The sequence below is a fragment of the Centroberyx gerrardi genome, chromosome 11 (genome assembly GCF_048128805.1).
Source record: "Centroberyx gerrardi isolate f3 chromosome 11, fCenGer3.hap1.cur.20231027, whole genome shotgun sequence".
Taxonomy (NCBI): Eukaryota; Metazoa; Chordata; class Actinopteri; order Beryciformes; family Berycidae; genus Centroberyx; species Centroberyx gerrardi.
Window position 1 is genome coordinate 20,007,584 of NC_136007.1, and position 23,841 is coordinate 20,031,424.

Consider the following 23,841-nt stretch of genomic DNA (forward strand, 5'->3'; position numbering starts at 1 on the left):
GCTATTTTAGTCTCCAATCCACTTGACTTGACTTGACTGTGGGAGGAAAGAAGGTCCTGGACTCAAACCCAGGACCTTCTTGCTGTGCGCTGACCAGCCGTTGAGCCACCATGCCCCCCAACCCCCAGTCCCACTGTGGTGAAATATGTAGTGTTTTCCTAAATAAAGGATTTGGAACACGAAAGGACTCATGTTGTCATATAATATATATATATATACATACATATATACATACATATATACATACATATATATATATATATATATATATATATATATATATATATATATATATATATATATATATATATATATATATATATATATATATATATATATATATATATATATATATATATATATATATAAAAAAAGCCAAGAAAAAAAAAACATCAACAAGTTGGCAAAGGATTCAAATAAAATATAATTTACAGACTGATGTAACACTCAGGTACTGCCAAGTTTTTACATCCATATATCCACTGTAGTTTGTTGGGGTTGGTGTGGTGTAAAAGAGCAAGGTATGCTACACTTAACAGACACAATCATCTTTTAAGTTAATAAAACGTTCGTATATAAAAAAAAAATAAGTGTAAGTTCAGTCCACAAAAGTAGCTCTTCACAGTGTTTGAACACAGTTTGCCAAAGACACGGGAAGCCCAACCTTCCAGAGGCAGATAGAGTCACTGACATGAACACACTGATGTTTTTATGAACCCGTCACTCATGTTTGTATCATGATGTGGGCCTTTGTTAGTCTGTGATAGTAAAAAGAAATCCATGGCTCTGGCCTGAGCACCGAGTTGCGCGGTTGTCAGAGAAAATATCCAAGTCTCTGTCTTGAGTAGCGTGTCGTTAGTGTCCTGTGTCCAAGTCCCTCATGTATTCCTGAAGCGCCTGCAGCCTGGCATCAATTTCCGACAGCTCGGCACCTGTGTCTATGGAGCTTTCTGCGGTTGGGAAAATAAAATGGTGAGCAATTAATTATTATATAGCGGCTAGATATTTTGAAGGCTCTTTTTGGAGTTTAGCAGACTTGCGATGGGTTACCTTTGTCTGACTTCATCCTGCGTGTGGGAGTACTGCATAGTGGTTTCCTGGTCAAAAGGCTTCCTCTAGACTACAAATAGAGATACAACACTCATTAAACATACATATGAGAGACCAAGTGAAGATCTACAGTAAACCTGAGTAATGTTAATACCATGCCACTCACCGCACTAGGGCCGTTATACGTCTGTTTTCTTCCTCTGAAAACACAAATGAGCATAAAAGATTAAAATAACCAGCTGAGGTACAACAAAAAGCATCTGCTTCCTCCATCACAGTAACTTCATTGCAGTGCAGTACTTCACCTGAACAGAGTTTTGGCCATTTCATCCATGTCCACCAGTGAGCTTTCGGAGGAGTGCCGGCTCCTCCTCCGCTCCACGGATAAACTCCTGCCTCTGCTGCCAGACCTGACCATCTGAGGATACGCCTCTCTTGAGCGGGACCGGCCCCTCTCAGGGACAACGGGTGATGTCAGCATGTCCCTCCGGACCTTCCTCTGTCTGACAGGGGAGACACGGTGTTAAAACTATTGATCCCAAGCAGCCAGAACATCAAATACTGGTGTGCTGTTTGGAAAAGGGTAAAAAAAAGGGAACAAACTTTTTGAGATCTGCATCTTTCTGTCTGCGCTGTCTGTCCTGGATGTAGGCGGTTGGGTCAAAGCGTGGCACCCGTGATCCTGAAAAAGTGTGGGTGAGAATATTGAGGTCAAAATATACATTACTTAAGTGCATGACTCAACTTTACCGATACCCCTTGCAATGTGGTTGATAAGTGACAATTTCTCCCAAAAAGATTTTGATCTGCAAAGCATCATTTAAGATTTGACATTACTGAAAAAAAGCAACATTATTATTTAATGGAAGTAAATAGGACAAATTGGCAGGACTCAGGAAAACTGAAAATCAAAAGTTCATTTTTTTACATTTTGCCTTATGTTAGAAGAAATACAGACTCAACAAAAGTGTAAAGGGTGCCAATAATGCTGACTAGAACTGAACCGAATGCTGTAATGTTATCGATCTGCCTCTACTTTAATTATGCCAAACTAATGAGAGTCACGATGATGTTGCTAAGCACAGGGGCTGTGCTTAGCAACATCAGGAATACGCAGTATCAAAGCCAGTACCTGTGGGAGAGGGTGACGGCCGAGGGACGCGAGCACGAGGCCCTGAGGAGTCTGCTCTTCTTCCTCTTTCCTCGGACCTTTGCACTCTATCTTCTATCCTCTCTCTCGAGCCCGAGCGAGCCCTGACCGTCCCGTGCCCAGACCTCCTCTCACGGGACAGCGAGCGATAGACCTCCCCGTCGCACCGAGAGCCGATGTGTCCGGACATAACAGGAGTCAGTCTGCTGCGGACACACAAACAGGGCGTGTGCTAAGTAGGTAAATGGGAGGTCAGAAAGTGTAGAGAACATTTTGTAAGTGAATGAATGAAAGAGAGAGAAAGAAGTTAAAGATATACATGCTTAGATTGTCTAACCCTCTCCGTAGTAACGCCAGTTCACTGGTGAGACTCTTGACACGAATTCGGAGAGCACACTCTGATGCCCTGAGCTCCTCCAACTAGGAACAAAAGATGGATAACAACAGAAAGACACATCAGAAATCCATTTCAATTTGAGTTCATTTTGACTAACTGGACTATGAAGCAGGAAGGCTCCACCTGCTCCATTAGGAGGCGCTGCTCCTGGCCTCTCTTGCTTGCAGACCGTTGGCTTTTGGCCCTCTCCTTGACAAGCTGCTCCTCCAGGGTCCTCACCACGTCTCTCACCCTCCACTCCTCTCTTCCCACTGTGGAACCACTTCCACCGATCTGCAGTCGCGCCAGAGCCTTGGCCATGGCCTCCTTCTCCTCTTTCACCAGAACCAGCCTTGAAAACAGTAACGGATATCAGCAAAGCCCCATATTTCCTCATAATTGCAAAGCTAAATGAACAACACAGCCCATGGTGATAAAGATAAACGCAACCAACTCTGCTCGTAGACGCTGTATTTCTACTTCTGCTGGTTTGTGACCTCCATGAGAGGTGACAGCGTTGAGCTCAGTCCTCAGGGCTCTGATTTCCCTCTGCAGAGCAGCTGGATCAGGCTTCCCCTGGTAGGGCAGGGGCAAGGGGTAGTGTATCCTACAGATACAAAATATTGTCAGTAATTCAACCCAGTTACTCACCCACGCAGACAAAATACAGAGACACAAACCACATGCATTAAAATATACAGAAAAGCAATTTCTGTGGCTAAAAAAGGGCGTCACCTAAGTCTGTCCCAATTATGTTTAACATGTGATCTTATGTCAGCTGTGTGGCGGACTGAGAAGAGACACAAACCTGTCAAACTCCACAGTGTAGATGAGGATGAGATATCTTTTGGCACTGAGAGCAGGCGACTGCTGCTGTCCACGAGGACGACTGACAACCCCTGCTTTTCTGTTACGTAGGAGCTCCAGGTCAGCGTAGGTCAGGAGGTCAAGGGTAACAGAATCACTCATCTGCAGAAAAAGTACATCAACAGGTTTCCCACTCTTTTTAGCAAAATTCAATCAGCATATACCTGCTCTCTAAAGTCTAACTATAATTTTCATGCAGCAAATCAATTTCAGGAAAAAAAACAAAAACTAAGATATAGTTATGCCCAAAGCCTTATTATTTCTCAGAACCGTCCAAGTTTTATTTTACATGCTTTCTTTATGCCTGACACACTGTGGTTAAATTTCCAAGTTTTCCATGACCCTTGAAAATCCTGTAAGATTTTGGCCTCCTGAATTTATATTATTTTTTCATTCCCAGCCCAACACACAAAGCATTCAAAATCAACATTTGACTTTAGCAGTTTATGCATATTTAATATAGTATTGTAACAGTGTTGAGCCTCCACTATGACAGAGAAAGAAAGACTGAGCAAATGTGGAGTGTGCATTGAACTTTAGGATGATCCAAGTGGCCTTAATTCTGGAGGCCATCATCTTTAACCACCTTTTAGTCCATTCACTATCACTTTTCAGCATTAGACTTACCTTTCTGGCAGCAGATTCCAACATGCTACAAAAAATGGGAAATTGCTTGAAGTTGCCAGTTTTGCGGGTGAGGTCTTCAATGTCTATAAAAGAATGGAACAGTTTGAGTGGGTCTATTTGTGCCTGTGATGACATTCAGTCTATGTTAATCATATGCCACTTACATGCAGGATCGAATTCTCCCCTCCACTGATCAGCTGTCATTGCGTCGGAGATCTCGACAATCAGCAAACCCTTCTCCACTTCTATCTTTACAGTGAATTCCACACCTCGAAATACAATATCCTCCAGCACCGCTGAGCCCACCTCCATCGCTCTGGGCCTATGTTGGGGTATAAAAGATTTCTATAAATTACAAGCAATTCAAGTCAGTAACCCCCTAAATTGTTAAAGTAAAACAGCCAAGTAGTGCTAGTGAACAATTTTACAACCTTTTTGTATGGCTATGTATTGAGAGGAACAAGCTAAAAGCCACATTACCTTGAGATAAAAAGTACTTTTTAGTGGGGCCTTCTAAGTCAGACCAATAATGTCTGAAAATTCCCCCCTCATGTCTTTTCTTTGACAATAATCACAATTGGGTAGAGGACATGCTATGTGGCAACCCTCTCTCTATCTCTATTTTAGTAGGTAGTAGTTAATAAAACCCACAGCATTTTTGTCAAAAAGCTATAGAAAATCATTTTCACTATATCATCGGATTCCCTTAGCATTTTGACACGTCTTCCTGATGCATGATTACATTTTAGAGGTACGTAGCACTCTGACAATATACGGCTCATCTGATTGACATAAGTAATATAGACTTGTGTCTACAAATATATAATAAAATGGGATCCAGTATGGAACATTCAAGTACTCCACAGCTCAGGAGGATATAGGGTTACCAACTTACAACCTGGAAGGATGTCTTATATAATATATACATAATTTCACACCCATTGCTGTGGCACAACAACTATTCTTTCTCTCTATATCATGGAGCCTCCAGTGGCCAGTGTCAAGTCACCAGGAAAAAGGGCTTGCAATTGCCATTTTTAACAGTTATGTTAAAATCAGCCGCGATACATGTCATTCTCGCTTTCTCTCCTTGCATAAGAGGTAAAGTCAAACTCTAATAAAAAATCTATCAGTACAATTTAAACATTTTGGGTATTCCTACAATCTGCTCCCACCAAAATACACCGTAGGGGGCGGTAGCGAGCAGATCGAGTCAATTTCAAAAGGTGTCATTTTATTGAAATAAGTTGTGGTTGGTGGATCATATGTATGCCGAATTTACCAGTAGACCCTAACGATTCAGAAAAGGTCTTAAGTCATGTTTTACGAGGTATGTACCTTAAGTTCTGTCGCTAAGCGAGGCACCATTAAACTGCTAGATTTGGCTTTTGACTTTAACGTCACTCTCTCCCATGCAAAACCAGAGAGACAACGACACAAATCTGTGTTACTTCAGCGTTAACTGTGCATGCATAGATAACATTAGTGACGGTGGGAGTCTTGCCTTGTTTAGCTAGTTTGCTACAATAAACGGTTCGCTTTAGGAAATGGACCAAGGCGGGTTGCAGAGATGCATCCTCTATGGCTCTATTATTAATAAAGTCATCTAGCTAGAGTTAACATCTGAGTTAGCTGGCGTTATCTGTCTGTTAGCTAACGTTAGCATGCACACTATCGTTACTAGTTAGCGTCACACACATTGACTTGATAGCAGCTAGCTCTGTGCGAACCACATAACGTTATTCCATGTGAATAAATGCGTAAGCAAAAGCAAATATACGTTAACGTTACCCTTCGTTGCAGTGATGAGCTTGAATTGTTGTAACGTGTCAGCGAATAGCTAAGGCTTGAAAAACATTGTTTAAAGTTGAATACAATGAGATAACCGCTTGATTTCTGGTACGCCTTCACTCGGTTCAAAACAGTTTGTAAGCCACCGCCACTGGCGAGCAGAGCGGTACGACAACCGGGAACGTTTAATTCTTCTTCGTCTGTTTCTGCTTCTTCCTCTGCTTCTTCCTCTTCTTCTTCTTCTTCTGGTTGTTGTTGTTGTTGTTCTTCTTCTTCTTCTTCTTCTTCTTCTTCTTCTTCTCCTTCTTCTTCTATAATATGGCATATCGCTGCCCTCCACAGGTTTTGAAAAGGCACACACATTCTTCACCGTACACGATGACGTCACAACATAAAAAATAATATTACTAGTAGCTATCCATCTTAAATCCAATCTAACCCTGCATTTCTGTCATATATACTACTCTCCCCTTCAAGCACATATAAACCACACATGTTGCATTATAGTCCAGATCCTTGGGCCTGAGAAATCCCAGGATATACCAATGTATGTATTTAATTTACTTGATATGATATATGATATGATATATGATGATTAATTTAATTACTTTTGTATATTTTGTCATTTGTATTTTGCAAATGTCACAAATTAATGCAATCTGTAACACAATGCCACTGACCTTTTTTTGACATCTTTCTATATTTCATATCATAATTTATGCACAATTCTGTCTTGACACTTCAGTAAACATCTCAACATCTCGGTGTGCTCAACTTGTGATTGTGTGTTCATTGTATGTATGTCTTTATGTGTGTATAGCTCCGTACAAAACAAGCCCTGCCTGTAAATGTTTGATGAGTGTGTGCACCTGTTGCATAAGATCAGAGTCGAACCCCTCCTCTACATGTAGGCTATTCACTCAGTCCCGTGGTGAATGGCTGTTTCCATGGAGACGTTCACCCATAAGGCAAAAGTTGTTGAGTGACTGAGTCTGAAGTCTGAGGTCCTGTCTGTGTATGGAGACGCAGAAAAACACGGCCAGCAGAGGAATGTAACTCGGAGGCATGTATGCTGAAGAATGACTGTTTGAGGTCTAACATGCGCCACTGCTCTTCCCATGCAGAGCTCCACATGGAAGAAACACAGAAGCCTTGGGACTTCATCTCCCCTCTCCATGCCCCCCAAGAAACCACAGCAGTGGCTGCAAGTGGTCGGACATGCAGGTTTGTTCATCTAGCCTTTCTCACCTTGTGTTTTGCTCATCAGCGGGTTCCTTTCTGTATCAAAAACTTCCTCACTAGTAACTAATGGAAGTATGGCTGCATTTATCCAACAAAAAATGCCTGGTCTTTACTCTGAACTCTTGCCCTGAGGGGTTTTGCAGGGAGCTTCCATGTTGGGGAATACGGTATGCTGCTGAAGAGATTTTGTGAGGGGGAGCAGCAGTGCTTCCAGAAGCTGATGGACGACACTTTGAAGCCCTTTGTGCCAACTTACCATGGTGTGGTGCAGCGGGATGAGCACGATTACAATATGATGGACAACCTGCTGACCCATTTCAACACACCTGCCATTATGGACTGCAAGATGGGCAGCCGGTGAGTTTTCTTGCATTTTTTTGCATGCAAGTTTGAAAGAGTAGACATATAGTGCAGCAGCAAATCCTCCAAAAGGTCTTAGTTTTTGACATACAAATCATGCTTTTTGAAACTCTCTAAAGTCTCTCCTTTACAAAATGGGATGTTGACAATAAAAGATATTTTACTGCAAGAGGGAAAAATCTGTGGATAAATGTACAAAACCAATTCTCGCCTAAGGGACAATGGGGTGCATAAAGCCATGTAAGTTAATGATGGAAACTCAGATTGGGCTCAAATTTTGTATTTTGATAGTGAAGTGTTTGTTCTATACAACGATATAAAACACATATAGATTTGTAATTGCAATTTAGAGACATAACATTGCAAAAACAGAGTTGCAGTAGGTGGAGATAGAAAAAAATAGATGTTCCTGGAGAATGTAAGCTTTATTTCTGAATATTTAATCAAGTGAACATCATTTAGACTCACATTTACTGTCCCATGTGAAAGGAGAGTGTCCATCTGTGACCCGTATAAAAAGCTCCAAATACAATCTATATGTGAGTGACAGAGGCTCATGAGGCGCTGTCCCTTGCAGTACGTACCTCGAGGAGGAGCTGCTGATCGCACAGGAACGGCCCCAGCCCCGGAAGGACATGTACGAGAAGATGGTGGCTGTGGACCCGGAGGCCCCAACGGCGCAGGAGCGAGCCCAGCAGGCGGTTCTCAAAACCAGATACATGCAGTGGAGGGAGACCCTGAGCTCCACAACAACAATGGGTTTCCGCATCGAGGGAGTCAGGGTGAGCTCCAAGGCTCTGGTCGAGATCAGGCAAAGACGGTCTTGTCCAGTCATTGATTCATCTTGATATGAACAAAATAGGATACAGTTGCTAAGAGCCGTTGTGCTCTGGAAAAATGAATGCCATCAAATTGTGTATTCTAGTTCTGTATTCTCTAATTTCCTCTGCAGAAGGCAAATGGAGTATGTCAAACAAACTTCAAAAGGACCAAAAGCAGAGAGCAAGTGATGGAAGCACTTCAAGACTTTGTTGATTCCAACACACAAATTGTGGTGAGTCCGACCTTCATTGTCTTTAATTCACCTCCAGAGTTGTGATTCCTGTCCTCTATCTTGTAAATCCTCTGTGTTTCCCTTCAGAGAGGCTATCTGAGACGGCTCAAACAGCTGCGGCAGGTGTTGGAGACGTCAGACTTCTTCAGAACGCATGAGGTCAGATGCGTTACATTTTTCTTGAACCAGAACCACCGTGTATCAGATGTTTTGAATGTGATGTTAGAAAGTTAAAGGAAAAATCCAACCTAAAACAGTTAAACAGCTATCTGGCGATTTACCTTGCATTTCTGGGCTCTTTTTGTTGTTTGGTGTTGGATTTTTCTTATTTCTGTGGATAACTAGCCAAACTTAGATGAGATGACGTCACGTTGAGATATTTCCAGTGCAGCTACAAAGGAGTTTAATAGCAGAAAAATGTTCAACTATCTAAAACATCAACAGTAAAGTCAAGTTTTGGTGTCAGTCCCTCAGAATCAAAGAGCAAGGGCTTCTTTGTAGAGACGCCATTTTGCACCGATGTTCAACAGTCACACAGGGAGAAATCCATCGTAGAAGAGGCAGAGATCAATTTCTCCACTGACAGTAGCCTCAATAGACCAGAATGCAATGCAGCCGCAAGACATGTTGCGTTTTGATTAAGGGGGGCAACTGTCACTTTTTCTCGACTTGAAAAACACTCGCTCTCTTGCTCTTACTATCCCTATCTGCATCATTGTTGCTTTCTCCACCTACACATACGTATAACCCACAGCTGAATGGAACAAGTTCAGGCACGTTCACTGGGGGTTGTTGAAAGGCATTCTGGGAAATGTAGGAAACTAAATCACTAATGTAGAAGTAGACAGGGCAGGTTAAGGTTTTCGATAGTACAGCACTAACACTCGTCTCTCTGCAGGTAGTGGGCAGCTCCTTACTGTTTGTGCATGACGGATCAGGCAAAACGGGGGTCTGGATGATTGATTTTGGGAAGACAGTGGCTCTGCCGCCACACCTCTCCGTGGACCATCGCACTCCCTGGGTGGAGGGGAACCGGGAAGACGGCTACCTGTGGGGTCTGGACAACCTCATCGACATCCTGACCAGCCTCCTGCCTCTCACCTGACCGCCACTCTGACACTGTGTGGAAATTCACTCTCTGACTTCAAAACCCTCAATCCTTCCTTCACTGTACATGAGTGAATGGCTGTGACTGCAGGTGGATTGGCTCCTGAAACAGTTATGATGTTGAAATCTTGGAGGTGAACTCTGTATAGGGATTTAGAAAATAATGGACATCAGTATGTGGGTGTCGGTGGAAAAAATGGAAGGCCTGTTTGATTAAGAAAGAACAATAAGGACATGTTTAACTGATGATTACTTTTAGCAATATATAAGCACTGATGTCACAACACTCCCTGATGGCTCATCAATAAATTCTGTCATCCCTGACCCACACTCCCCTACACTACACTGACACTGCAGCTACACTTACCCTTCCACATCCCAGCACAAGCCCAGCTCCCAGCCTCACCATCAGTCTCTACAGCAACAGGCTAAAGTGAATTCTGACCCTGCTGGCTTGAAATGGCCGACTCAGAACACACAACGTACCAGCAATTATAAGCCAAGTAGACGCCCGTCCCTGCTGGCTTGAAATGATCAGTAGTTTGGAGATGACATTGTATCAGCGAAATGGTGCTAAGACTATGATGCAAAAATAAACACTGGTGGCCTGTTGTTTTCTGCCTTTTTCTTTAATCAAATTCACATTTTCTTCACCATTCAGTAAGGTCTAGTAATCCTTTGCATTTACATTCATTATGCTTTGGATAAGTATATTTAAATGGTGTTTTGAAGTGCTGTTATGAGAACAATCTCTACCATAATGACTTGGTAATAAGGTTGTAAAATAGTTTTACCATTTATCTATCAGAGTTAGAAATTAAATTGCACCTTTTAGAAAACAGTCCTTTGCAGTGACCTCAGCAGGCTGCCTGCAAACTTTCTAATGACATTTTTCTGCACTAATTGGCCTAGGGCATCATTGTCAAGTAATGTGGCACAACTGTGGAGTCCACAAAGTTCTCTACATATTTTAATAGCTTTATTGGACTGAGGATCTTGTTTTCACATTGAAATTTATTCTCTGGGCTTTTGATTCCTGTAATATATTTGTATGATGGGCTATAAAAGTTCTAGAATGTTTATTTTATGTTCCAACTACAAGTCAAATTCTTGAGGCCCAAATGCACTGAAAGCAATAAATACATGTTGTTTGACGCTGCTAATGGCGCACTGCATTTTACCACCATGACAGGAAACATTACTATACAGTATTTCAGCTTCATCTATTTGGAGACCAACTAGTAGACTGTAGGACTGTGGATTATACTGTGTTTATATTTCATCCATCAGATCAACTGTATGCTATTAGCTGAATTATGTGCTTAGTTTGCTGTCATATATTACAGAGAGTTAGTGGATTTTGGTAATTATCTCCCCTTCCATGTCTTGGCTTTCTGTAGCCTACATCTTGACAACTAATTAAATTAAATTTAACATGTGATCTTTGGTGATGAACATCGACATAAAACATTTTGATTTCTTTGGGAGCGTCACCAAGCACAAATTCAAGCTCATCATCTGGAGAAAAAAAAGAAAAAGTGTTTTTGTGATGGATTTCATGCAGGTATCAGTACTTCCTATAACATGTCAAATTCATGAAGTGGAATGAAAACATCATGTTAAAGTGACTGATATGTAATACTGAGAACCTGAGCAGAGCAGAATGAAACACACAGAGCATAATATTCATTAGTGGGGAAACTGTAAAATCCAACACCTGATACAGGATGGACTGCTGAGATAAAGGCAGATGTGATCTCTGTCTTCCACACCTGTCCACTCCTGTCACTCAGTCATCAGACGCCGGGCGGAGGAAACCCCTGCCCTTATACCTCCTGCACCATCCAAGATTAAAGGAACGAGCAGACAGACAGAGAAACTGATAGCCATGTTCAACAAATCCTCCCACGCTGTCTGCAACAACAAAAAGAGACGTTCTGTTCTTTACACAGACAAGAACTGGGGAAAGATCAATTACGCAGAGAAAAGTCACAGTCCATGCTGTACATCAATTAGGACTTCAGTGTCAAATCAACACTGACTGTTAATGAGATTTAATTACTACTCGGTAGACGTAATTGAGCGGCTGAAGGATCAATTATCTTAATTCAAGCACAATTCATGTCACTGGTACTCTCCCTGTAGATTTTATATTAAGCTTTGATTAGCGGCTGGATGGGAAGGATGGCGCTTTTGAAATGAAGAGATTACTGCACCAATCAAGGTGTGCTGAGAGACGGAGAGGGGCGGGTAGGCAGATGATGATGTCAACATGATGAAAGAGCAAACATCAGACAGCCTCTCACTTTGTACAGAAAAACAAGACGCCGCCTCTCGCTGGTCATTGTTCAGCAGATCCATGGTACGAGCGCACCGGACCAGCAGCGGACACTCTTATCAACTGGACCAGGTTTTCTTTTATTGCTCTTTACTTTGCTTATATCTGATCTGTATGTTATATTTCAGATAAGGCTATTGACTAAAATGTTATATTAAATTTGCAATGTTTATTAGTCTAGAGATCAGGTATTAAAGGTGAAATAATCATGAACTTCTTTATTGTATTTTGATAAAAATATGAGCCAAGCATAATTTCAGTCACATTTTTGTGGTGTTTAATGTCTGTACATTATGCTTCAAGATCATTTTGCTTGAATAGGAGTCACAACAAAACATCCTTCTACTATGTATTGAAGCCTGTTGCTTCTATTTTGTTTACAGGCTACATTGTCTTCAGAGTCATGATTTTTCACCCCTCTGCATCAGCACAGCCGCTCTCTGTTGCTTCCATGACAAGAAGTCTTCAAACCTGTGGTTGTGTGACATTGGAGACAAATGTGGAACCACTGTTTGCTTATGTGTAAAACAGAACGCCTTTCATGTAGTAGTAGTGTATGCGTGTATCTTATGCGGTGGGTGATGCATGTATGTACAGCAGGCGTGTGATTTGATGCATGTTGGTGCGGTGGTGTGTCTGTGCTGCTGCAGTCATGGCTCAGAGGAAGGGGGGGGGCGGCTGCTGCTGCTGCTCCAGGTTGCCCGTGAACGAAGACAACGCCCGCTTCTGCCTGCTGGCCGGGCTCATCCTGCTCTACCTGCTGTGCGGAGCGGCTATCTTCTCAGCCCTGGAGCACCCGTTTGAGCTCCGAGCCCGTCGCCTCTGGAAACAGCAGCTGGACAACTTCACCCAGAGATACAGGGTCAACCTGGGTGCCCTGCACACCCTGCTGCGCCAGTATGAGGAGGCGAACGGAGCCGGGATCAGAGTGGACGCTCTGAGGCCCCGCTGGGACTTCTCTGGAGCTTTCTACTTTGTGGGCACAGTGGTCTCCACTATTGGTAAGCCTTAAAAAAGTTCTCAAATGTCACTTATGGGTACAAACTCCAGAGCATTGTTTTAAATAGATGTCAGCTGGGGTAGTGATGAATAACGAGTGTGTGAGTCAGAGGTTGAGTGAGAAACTTTCTCAAGTGTGTGTAGTGTAATCATTACTCTTGAATCAGTGACTCCATCCTAATTTCAGAGAGAAATTATCCCCCTCTCTCAGCTCGGGTGTGTATTACTCATACAGACCCTTCATTTTTGAAGATCCAGACTTGACCTTCTATTTTGTACTTCTCTTCACCAGGCTTCGGCATGACTACTCCAGCCACCATAGCTGGAAAGATCTTCTTAATCTTCTACGGTCTCATTGGCTGCGCCGCCACCATCCTCTTCTTCAACCTCTTCCTGGAGAGGATCATCACCATGCTGGCTTACATCATGCGCTGGTGTCACGAGCGCCGGCTGAGGTGCGCCGGGGAGGGGGAGATGTCGGGCCGGGAGGATCCCCGCGACGAGGACGATAGCCTGGAAGGGTGGAAGCCCTCCGTCTACTACGTGATGCTGATCCTGGGAGTGGCGTCGGTGGTGATCGCATGCAGCGCCTCCACCCTCTACTGCTCCATGGAGGGCTGGAGCTACGTGGACTCCCTCTACTTCTGCTTCGTGGCCTTCAGCACTATCGGCTTCGGGGACCTGGTGAGCAGCCAGAGACAGCAGTACGAGGCTCAGGGGGCCTACCGCTTCGGGAACTGCCTCTTCATCCTCATGGGAGTATGCTGCATCTATTCGCTGTTCAACGTCATCTCTATTATCATCAAGCAAACTCTCAACTGGATCCTGGGTAAGCTGGCCTGCCCTGGGCGGCACCAGCCCTGCTCCTGCTGCGCGACAGGCTGCTGGTGGCTGTGCTGCCCCTGCCTCCACAACAAACGCCCCAACCGGAGGCTTCCGCCCGCGCAGCTCGGCCGGCAGCGCTTCAAATGCAACAAGGTGCAGCCGCTCTCGTCCCACTGCCCCGCCGGGAGACACCGCTACACGGACGGGTCGGTGGAGACGGTGTGTGACAGCGAGACGGACGCCGGGCCGGTGGCTGATGGGGTGTACGTGGGCCGGCGTCTGTCAGGAGAGATGATCTCTGTCAATGAATTCATGGTGTCCAATAAGGTGTCTCTGGCTCTGTTGCAGAAGCAATTGAGTGAAACCGCTCACCAGCAGCAGAGCTACAGCCACCAAAATGGATTCTCTGGGGGTGTGGGCGCCTTGGGCATCATGAATAATCGCCTGCAGGAAACCAGTGTGGACAGGTAGCGCCACAGAGACTCATACAGCACATTGGCGAGACACTGATATTGTTCTGTACAGTACTTTGGATTCTGTATATTGGAGCTCCAAAACAACTTATGCTCTTATTGACTGATTTTATCAATCATTGGTCAGTCAATCAGTCAATCATTTGTCTCCTCAGTATGACAAAATCAAATTACGAGAAAAGAACGACTTCCTTGCGAGTGCCCTTTGCTCACCGCCTCTTTCCTAGAGCAATTACAGAGGAAGTCCATGCAGATAGTACCAGACCTCCAACATGGATTCAACATGGACATTCAAATAATTGCTCATATTTTGTTCTGTGGGGAGAGGGAGTGGAGAGACGCATATCATTTAAAGAACATCATTGTGAAGAGGGGTTTTATATACTGAAGTGATTGGCGCATACGGTAGGCAATCAGATAGAGAAAGCAGTGAAGGACCACTTAGAGAGAATGGCTGATTTAAGAGTGCGGCAGATGTCCCCCGAGCCCCTCGACGATATGACTGTATGCGAGTGAGGTGGTCGTCAGTGTTAGCGAACATACACACATAAGCATCATGCCATAACGTCTCATAGTCCTCTTAGACAACTCGCTGAATATGTATAACATTTGAACCATGTTTCATAATTGAATGGAGCTTCTCGAACACACTGTAGGGGCTCATGAGGTCTGCGAACGAGACATCTTAATTTGTTGATTGCTTGCAAGGCGCCCTTCTTGTTTAATCAATGTATGTCATTGAAATTCATAGTAATCATGAAATCATTGAGATACAAGGGAGTTTGAATAGAGAGCATGGGGCCCGTGGAGGAGGTCCTTATGTTAATAAGTGCTGTAGAGATAGTCATACACTCACATCAGCAGTCTGGAGAGCACCGTGCAGGCTCTCATGTCGGTCCGGCCCGGCTGTCTGGAGGAGATCCTTTCCTATGCAAAGATAATCCTTTTTAATTCATTCAGTGTCATTCTGTATCCTCTATGCCGCATGTGTGCATTGAACATAACATCAAAGTGTTTGGAGAGTCTAGGCAAAATCACCAGTTTTAATAGGGAGACTTCTTCTAGTGGGCATGCTTGAAAAAATGTCTTCGTTGTTGCTGCTATCAAAACAATGTCAAAAATATAACGTGATGCTTTAGTGAGTTATGTGAGTATTCAAAAGGCGGCAGTTAGTCAGTCAAATAATCTTTATTTAGGCTGGAAACAATCATGACTCTTAACATGTAATGTCTATACACAGAATGTAAGGAAATTACTAATTTAAATCATACAACAATGCAGTAAGATGTGGATAAACTTTCTGTCCCTTTCATTCCATTTTCTTCCTATAGTCTGGTCACAACATGTCCAATCTACTTTGAAAAAGATAAGTAAGGCAGCACTGTACATACCATCCAACTCCTACGGAAAAAATACATTTCACATAGACTTCAGAATATGTTTAGAGATATGTTTCAAATATAGAAAAAATGGCAACAAATGTGTATGTAGATAACACATTTGATTGGTCAAAACAAATTTTGGATATACTTGTATATATGTATATATATGTTTTCATTCAGGTATGTATTTTCACTGTCCAAAATATATTTTGAATGAATGTCATCTACAAGTACACATATATTTTTGGGGTATTTTTTTTTTTTTTTAAATACTTTTAAACATATCTCTAAACATATTAAAGTATGTGTGAATAGTAGGCTATATATTGCATTTTGATTGCTCTTTAACAAGTTTCTTAACAATTAAAAATTTAGTCTGTTGCACTCCCTTATGGGATAAAAGAAAAGTTTCTACATTCCTATCCGCTGGCCCAAATAGCATTGTTAGCATTCTCTGTTGAAACAAATGGATATTGTTAGCTGCAAGCTAACAAGCTAGCTTGTGGCTCGCAGAACACAGACAATGCTAACAAGCTGTTTTCAGTCAGTAAGGAAGAAGGAAACTTTCCCTCCCTCGTGAGGAAAGGTAACAGATTAAAAATCTAACTTTTACTGTTAAATTCTAATCTTAAAACATTAACTTGAAATACAACCCCACATAGTAACATTCCTTATTTTATCTCCGATCTTTATACAACAGAATACCTATGAAAATGTACAATTTCACAATAGGTTGATCGATGGTCAATTTTACAGTATATCAATTAAAATTATCATCTATATCTTGTTCATTGAATTTGAGGCAGAGGGTTGTTGCTGGGTCAATATTTCTGAGCAAGTTTTACAAAATATCCTTGTATAAATATAAAACATATCAGGCTTTATTACACTTATTTTTGCATTGTATTTGTTATGTCAAGATGTTGCTTACTAGCATGATGGGAGACAAACTCCCAGACAGTCTCTTCATTGTCTCCCTTTTTGTCAAATTCGACACATGAAGAAAACTTTTAGTATTGACATTAATTATAATCTGTCCATGGATCCTAGCTGGGCTTCTCTGGACGCTCCCAAATCCTGGAAATACAGGTAACAGAGGAAATAATGGTGAAAACAGTGTGCATACTGCCTAATACTGAGATAACATGCCTTCAAATGTATATAATGGTACAAATGTATACAATGGTATTAATGTATTTATATATATGTTTACTTACATTGGGTAGTGTGGGCTTGTGCATCTCTCTTTGTTGATAGTAAGCAGAAATGATGCAGTTTCTCCTGTAACACACAGACATAACATGATGTCATTTTCCTATACGCATGCACACACACACACACACACACACACACATGTGCACACACACACACACACACACACGCATGCATATTTTCAGTCTCTTACTTGCTCTGTATGCCTCCACCTGGAGGTAATCCAGGGATGACAGTGGATGCCAGGACTGTGAGGACAGACAGCAGGTCAGGCTCCTCCCCTCTGGCACACAGCTCTTCATAAATCTCTATCAAATGTCACACAAAACAAAAACACAGAAGCAAATATATGAGCCCATTCGGTTAGTAGCAAATCCAGGATTCAAGATCCAGGATTACAAGACTGTAAATGATGAAGATGGAGAATAGGTTTTGATGGTCTACAAACAGTCATCTTTGTATGAGAATAATCGTTACAGGTTTTCATGATCTAATAAACCAGGACAAGTACAAAAGGGTTTCAGCTCTATGTGCTTGAACCACAAAAAATAAACCACAAGAAAACAACAGGATTTCAGTATTTCAATATTAAACCCTGACAAAAACAAGTTTCTTGAATGCGTAATTGGCATCACGGTGAATGATGATGCTAAAATGATTCACTCATGACAGTATGGGAGTGTCCAAGAGTGACCGCCACATAAATCTGCACCTGCTACTTTGGACTCCAGCAGGTCCTCCAGCTCGGCCTCCTGGTGTAAAGCCTCTGCTGACAGCTGGGGGGCGCCAGGGAAGCACAGCAGGATGATGCTGATGTTGTCCAGACTTCCCTGTGGAGCAGAGACAGTGGAGGTGAGAGCTGATGGCCGACCTCACACACGTCAGCATTTGAAACACTATTTAAGTCTGGGTGAACCAACCGTCCTAGAAATAATAAGATCATTTTCCCCTCAAGGATGTGAACGCCAGTGTCCCATTTCCTAGAGACTGTAAATGAAGTGTGGAAGAAACAGTGACATTTTCAGGCCATTGGCTGAAGCCCTGTTGCATAACAGTGTGACACGACAGACATGACGGACAAATCGAGTGCAGCTTGACAGACTGCACACATGGGGCCCATATTTATCCTGATGTGCTCGTTTGCTTCGTCTCTAGAGAGAATATAAGATGGGCAATAAAACCCAATTTCTAATATTCATTTCCTTGAGGACCTCAAGATGTTCTGTGAAGATGGTCGATTGACTGATGGAATTTATTTGACAAATTTCACTTAATAACACATGTACAGTTCTTCACATAGAAGATATACATAAGTTAAAACAAAAAGGGTGAGGATAACACAATAAAGCTCAAGAGCTTATTTCCATTGTGGTCCTTTTGGATAAGATGGAAAGGTGGAGGGAATGGGGCAGCAGATCTGCAATGGCTAGAATGGCACACAGATGAACATACATTATAGGCTCATATCAATACAAACAACAATAGATCGAAAATGCGTTAATTCACATCAGTAATAAACACCAGTAACAAAATAACTGACTTATGATCATGAATTTCATTTTGAATTTTGTTTAACTTTCTTTTCCCAACTACTATCTGTGAGCTTAAATATAAAGCTATTTCAACTGTTGATAGTCTTGAAGCTACCTGGCAAGCTATTCCACAGCTGTAAACTGAAACGTGTCCTTCCCGAACCGCTCTTTAATCTAGGAGGAATAAAATCAATGGAGCTGCTCCTAGTGGAATAATTGTGAACCTCCCTCACTGGTCTGGAATAATTCATTAAGTATTTAGGGACAGCACAGTGAACAATAGCCTGTGTACCATTAGTTCAACCTGAGAGACTCGAACATCAACTCTCAACTGTCCGAGACTCTCAAAGTGAGAGCGGTCAAGATGAGTCGTCATAGTAACACCCAGAAGAGTCCTTACTAACCTGTGCTGACGGGTCTGCATTTTACTTTTAAGGTAGTTTGTCAGAGTATTGTACCATGACCAGCAGGCAAGTCAGAGTGAGGCTGAAACAAAACTCCAGCTAGAGTCACCATCACTTTTCTATCTTAAAAAATGTGATATTCTGGCTAAAAAATACTTGGGTTGTTCTTTGGTTCTTTTTTGTGAGTAGTGTTTGGGCCTGACCCGCTCCTGACATATGGCTATCCAGCATACATCCTGAGTATTTGACTGAGTCCTTTGACTGAATCTTTGCACAGATTCACTTTAACTTCCAAACCAGCTGACATTCTCAATTTCATCCTGGTGCCAAACACTACTGATTCTGTTTTTTCCAATTATCTGACATCCATCTGCTGATATTCTGTAGATCTGCACTACATATACTTTCAACTTTACTTTTATCTTCATGAGAAACCAGTCATGCCGAGTCATCTGTATATAAAAAGAGATCACAAGGACAAGCAGCCTTCAGATCACTTATATACAAGAGAAAAAACAGTGGACCCAATACACTCCCTTGTGGGACCCCATTCTGTCCAGGCTGAGACAATCCTCCCAATATTCAGAACTTGTGTCCTATCACTGACCACAGCATTGTTAAGACCAATAGCTTTGAATTTAGACAGTGAGATACTATGACTCGCTGTACTGACAGCACCATCTCACAGATTTTTCCCTTATCTACTTCCTTTCTAATAAAATCCATTAGATATAAAAGGCAGGTGTCAGTGGAGTAAGTTTGTCAAAAGCCCGTCTGAAAATTCAGATGATCAGGTGATCAGGTATTAGTCAGGTATTAGTTTGTTAAAAAACTATATTTTCAATGACCTTAGACATACTGCACTAAATAGAAACAGTCCGTATTTACTTTGATCAAGCTTACTTCCTTTCTTAAAAAGTGGAATGACCCTGGCAGACTTCAGATCAAGCCAACCAACTCAACACAGTTATAGTTTAATGGATTACATTATTATATAGTAGAATCCACAGCCCAGTAAAATGATATAATCCATTTTTAAACTAAGAGGCTTTTCTGTTTTCATCAAAAGTTAAAAGGATTATTCAACTCTATGTAGAATTTACCAGGGTCTAAGTCCACTGTCCAATTAAAAGGGGCTGAAATAATATTTACATTGATTCTTGTGAATGTCCACCTATCTTCAGCTAACGTCAGGAAGAGGTTCTGACCTTATAGAGACAGAGGTCAATGACCTGAGCGCAGACGTCCCTCAGGTCGGTGCAGACGCGCAGCCGGCTGTGGATGAAGGCACACAGCTCCTCGTTGGTGATCGTGTCCCACACTCCATCGCAGGCCAGCACCAGGAACTCGTCCGCTGGCGAGCGCTCCACCACGCACACCTCTGGCTCCGGGGAGACCATCTGCTGGCCGGCCGACCGGTTCTCCGCTCCCTTGTAGCTGAAGTCCCCCAAGGCGCGGGACACAGCCAGGGAGCCGTTGATCCGCTGGAGGGACACCGAGCCGCCGGCGCTCTCGATGCGCTCTCTCTCCAGAGGGCAGTAGGGCTTGTGGTCCTCGGTGGAGAAGCAGACCTGCCCAGACCGGCACAGCATGGCCCTCGAGTCGCCACAGTTGGCAAAGTAGATGTAACACGGCGAGATGAGAGTGGCCACCACGGTGGTGCCGCCCCTCTCCCAGCCTTCCCGGCGTGCCACAGTGTGCAGGTGCTTGTCTGTTTGCAGGAAGCCCTCTATAATGCCTCCCCTCACCCTCTCAGGGTCGTCCTCTGGGCCCATGCCACCTGGGGGCACAAATACAGTGCTGAAACACTTAGTGTTGTCTAAAGCCAAGAGTCCCATGAATATACTGAATCATAGCAATATATAACAGCACATCTTCACAGAATAAAACGACAAATGATCAATCATGATGTTGATGACTAATAAAAGGAAGCTTTCCTCCCTCTTCTCTCTCTCCCCTGTCTAACATTGTAAGCAGAAAAACTTACTAGCTGCAAGAATAACATATCTCAAACACAGCTGAGCATCACTGCAATGAATCATTGATTCCTGTTCTCTTACAAAATGTCTCTATTCCAGCATATTTGATCATATCTTAGCGAGCCTGAATGACTGCAGTATAAAACACTTTCATTCATTCATTTCAATTCCATGTGTTTCACCTGTAGCCAGGATCTGACTCAGAAGCTGCTGGGAGCAGTACTGTGCCACGCTGCTGCCGGCGTGCCCATCGAACACGGCGAAGAAGCTCCAGTCGGCCAGCTCGCCGCCCAGCTGTGGCACACAGTTGTGGAAGTCCTCCATGTTGGCCCTCCAGCCCTGCATGCTGCCCAGGGCGTAGGTGAGGCCCCAGCGGGAGCAGCCCTCCTCCGTCAGCTTGTCCAGGACGGGACGGTCCAGGTAGGGGCTGGGCATGACCTCCTCCCCCTCCCCCTCGCCCGGCTGCTCTCCTTCCCCTGCTCCTCCGCGGCCCCCCTTGAAGAAGGAGCTGACCCTCTTCTCCGTCTCTTTCACCAGCTGCCGCACGAACGCGGGCATCTCCACGCTCCCCTTCCTGGCTGTTCTCATGGCTCGTGTGCACAGCCGGTGCGTGGGAATCTTCTTTTTGGTCCCTGCCGGATGTGTGTGGCCGGGGACGGAGGGCTGAGCTGGGCCTGATGCTGGGCCTGTGCCGTGTCTGCGTAGCCCTGCCGCTCCAGGGCTCAAAGCATGGCTGCCTAAGCTGATGGATGTTCTCTGTTCTGGCTGCTGCTCACCCCCCTCTTCCTGCTCATCTCCTTCCTCTCTCCTCTCTCTCTCCTCTCGCTCTCACTGATCTGCACTCTCTCCTCTGCTCATCCTTCCCTCTCCTCTTTGTTTTGTCTCTCCTCTGTCGTGCTGCTGTTTTATTTCACCTTCTCCCTCCCTTTTTTTCATAGCTCTTCTCTCTTTTACCAGCTCTCCCCTTGCCTTGTTATTTTCCCTGCCTCCTCTGTGATTGGCTGGCTATTTGTGTGCACCAATCCCTGCGCAGCATACATCACCGCTGTCATGTCTGAGCTGCCCCGCTCCACCACTCTCCCTCGCTCTCCTCTTATCTGCGACTGTGTTTTTCATTCCGCCCCTCCCACATCTTTGCTAATCTCAACCTTTGATCGGCCTGGATTACTGGGCTTCCACTGCTGTGGATTACAGGACTGTCAGCCATTTAGCATGCAGTGCTACATGTGCGGCTGGCTGAGGGAAGAGGAGAGAAACAGACAGCAAGAAGTGGGGGGAAGAAAAAAGGTTAATCTCATTGTGCACTCAGATGCTCCCTGTAAACTGATATTTCACTTTAGTACATTAAAAATGGTTAGTGCACATTCCTCCATAGGAATTCATGAGTGATTGCCCACCAACACTGGCAGCCCTGGAGACCTGCAGCGCTGCATTAGTACTCTGAATGAAAACCCTACTTAAAAAACAAACAAAAAAGTCCTGCATAATACTTTTTCATTCTGTGTCTTTGATCAACCTTTTCAGGGAGTATGTTTTCCAGTCTACAACTATCAATGATGAGCAAAACAATGTAGGTAGATGACGTTGGAGTTTGACTGTTTGACCTGAATATTTAGGGTTCAGGTTAGGAGTGAATGCTGAAGGGTGAAAAAGTTCAACAACACATTTACTGTGTGTGTGTGGTCTCAGCCAGTCTTCATCTGATCCTTTGTATTGGTAATTTATGTGGCAATAAAGCAAAGTCAGGGTTGTTAATTAGGGGGTTAAATATCAGTCTTTTTTTCAGGTTTTTTTATATGTGCTTTTATATGTCCTGACATACATTAGGCTTCTCTTTATCGTGCTTAAAGTGATATGAATATTTGGAAATTTGTCTTGAGGATGAAATACTACTGTACCCCTAAACTCTGTATCAAATCTGTAGAAAGAAACAAAGGAACAATACTATATATTTATATGTTCTATGTATAAAAGACACTAGTGTTAGGGTTAGCCTACATTTTAACTAATTTAATTAATTTGGTATACAATCAATTCTAAAGCAATAAAGGGTCAAAATCAGTGGACATTTGAATTTTGTTTTTGTTTGATATATAGCTATTCAATTATTATTATTTTTTTTAAAAGCCTCCATTTTGCAAGCATTATCAGATGATCTGCATTACAACATGACTTGCTCTTGTTTGGCACCCTTCCCTTAACAACTGCTTAAATCTGTCCAGACAGCCAGGATTGCATCACTGCCCTCTGTAATTCATTACATCATTTGAATGAGGGCCTGACACTGTCTGCCCATCATGCTATAGTAATGTGATTGGACTCCAGGTGTATGGTGAGCTGATTTAACGTTTAATCACTAAAGCTCACTTGTCACTATTAGGTTGAAACAGCTTGCCATAGGAGGTAAACCCAGCAGAGACCAAACCTCTGGAGCTTTATGAGTTGGGGTATGATCCAGATGCCCAAAACGTTCCACAGCATGGTACGAAAAAAATCTTTATATATTCAGTGTCGTTCCAGTCAGTACATGGTAACTCCAAGGAAGTGGAGCTAAAAATTCCCCCGAGACTCTTTGTATCTGAGATTTGCAGAATCTGGGGAAAACTAAAAGTCTTCATCCCCTTTCTTGCCAAAATGTTGCCATGGCAGCGAGCAGCTTAGGTCAGAAATATACTAAAATGGAGAGGAGATTCGCCTCTCTGTATATTTTCAGTGTTACCGCTGGATAATGAGCGCCCCCTGGCACAATAAGTGTAACTGAGTAAAAAATTACTAGGTGTGGGTGTGAGCTACATAACTGAAAAGACAATTCATGTGAATATGCAGCTATCAGACCCCAGTGTTTTCATGGTTTTGGAATTAATTTTGTCCCAACATCTCCAAATATCATCTTCCCTAGCATTATAGTTAACCTACTGATTGGCCAAGTGGTGAGACAAAGTCCAAAATGGGTATTACAAATGTCACCATCTAACATATAATCTCTCAACGATGGATAGCAAGACAAGCTAAATTAGCAAGTTGTTGCAAAGCTTTTTAGCTTCATCAAACAAAACAAACAAAACAAAAGCTG

At 43.1% G+C, this 23,841-nt stretch overlaps 4 protein-coding genes across 6 annotated transcripts; 2 read left to right on the top strand and 2 right to left on the bottom strand.

Annotated features, from left to right (window-relative positions):
• Positions 1-450: 450 nt before the first annotated feature.
• On the bottom strand, positions 451-6,116 carry ccdc61 (coiled-coil domain containing 61). Of its 3 annotated transcripts, none has more exons than XM_078286743.1 (13): positions 5,862-6,116; positions 4,235-4,392; positions 4,071-4,153; positions 3,385-3,545; positions 3,031-3,183; positions 2,721-2,928; positions 2,538-2,620; positions 2,183-2,403; positions 1,654-1,732; positions 1,356-1,553; positions 1,217-1,250; positions 1,051-1,120; positions 451-950 (listed from the first exon to the last, which is right to left on the bottom strand). In XM_078286743.1, the coding sequence occupies exons 2-13, from the start codon at positions 4,380-4,382 to the stop codon at positions 856-858; spliced, it is 1,533 nt and encodes a 510-aa protein (XP_078142869.1). In that variant the 5' UTR covers positions 4,383-4,392; positions 5,862-6,116; the 3' UTR covers positions 451-855. The 3 variants fall into 3 exon arrangements, with proteins under 3 accessions (XP_078142869.1, XP_071775229.2, XP_071775228.2); XM_071919128.2 differs by having other exon boundaries at positions 2,183-2,406; XM_071919127.2 differs by having other exon boundaries at positions 2,183-2,406; positions 2,520-2,620.
• On the top strand, positions 5,337-10,183 carry itpkca (inositol-trisphosphate 3-kinase Ca). Its single transcript, XM_071919130.2, has 7 exons — positions 5,337-5,400; positions 6,986-7,085; positions 7,247-7,460; positions 8,041-8,245; positions 8,416-8,517; positions 8,605-8,676; positions 9,416-10,183. The coding sequence occupies exons 1-7, from the start codon at positions 5,389-5,391 to the stop codon at positions 9,620-9,622; spliced, it is 912 nt and encodes a 303-aa protein (XP_071775231.1). The 5' UTR covers positions 5,337-5,388; the 3' UTR covers positions 9,623-10,183.
• Positions 10,184-12,578: 2,395 nt separating this feature from the next.
• Positions 12,579-14,257, top strand: kcnk12l (potassium channel, subfamily K, member 12 like). Its single transcript, XM_071919134.2, has 2 exons — positions 12,579-12,963; positions 13,254-14,257. Exons 1-2 carry the CDS (start codon positions 12,579-12,581, stop codon positions 14,255-14,257), a joined length of 1,389 nt encoding a protein of 462 aa, XP_071775235.1.
• A 2,344-nt stretch (positions 14,258-16,601) lies between these two features.
• Positions 16,602-21,426, bottom strand: ppm1nb (protein phosphatase, Mg2+/Mn2+ dependent, 1Nb (putative)). The gene is made up of 6 exons (XM_071919129.2): positions 20,951-21,426; positions 19,998-20,569; positions 17,566-17,683; positions 17,047-17,161; positions 16,859-16,922; positions 16,602-16,718 (listed from the first exon to the last, which is right to left on the bottom strand). Exons 1-6 carry the CDS (start codon positions 21,354-21,356, stop codon positions 16,668-16,670), a joined length of 1,326 nt encoding a protein of 441 aa, XP_071775230.1. The 5' UTR covers positions 21,357-21,426; the 3' UTR covers positions 16,602-16,667.
• Between the last annotated feature and the right edge of the window lie 2,415 nt (positions 21,427-23,841).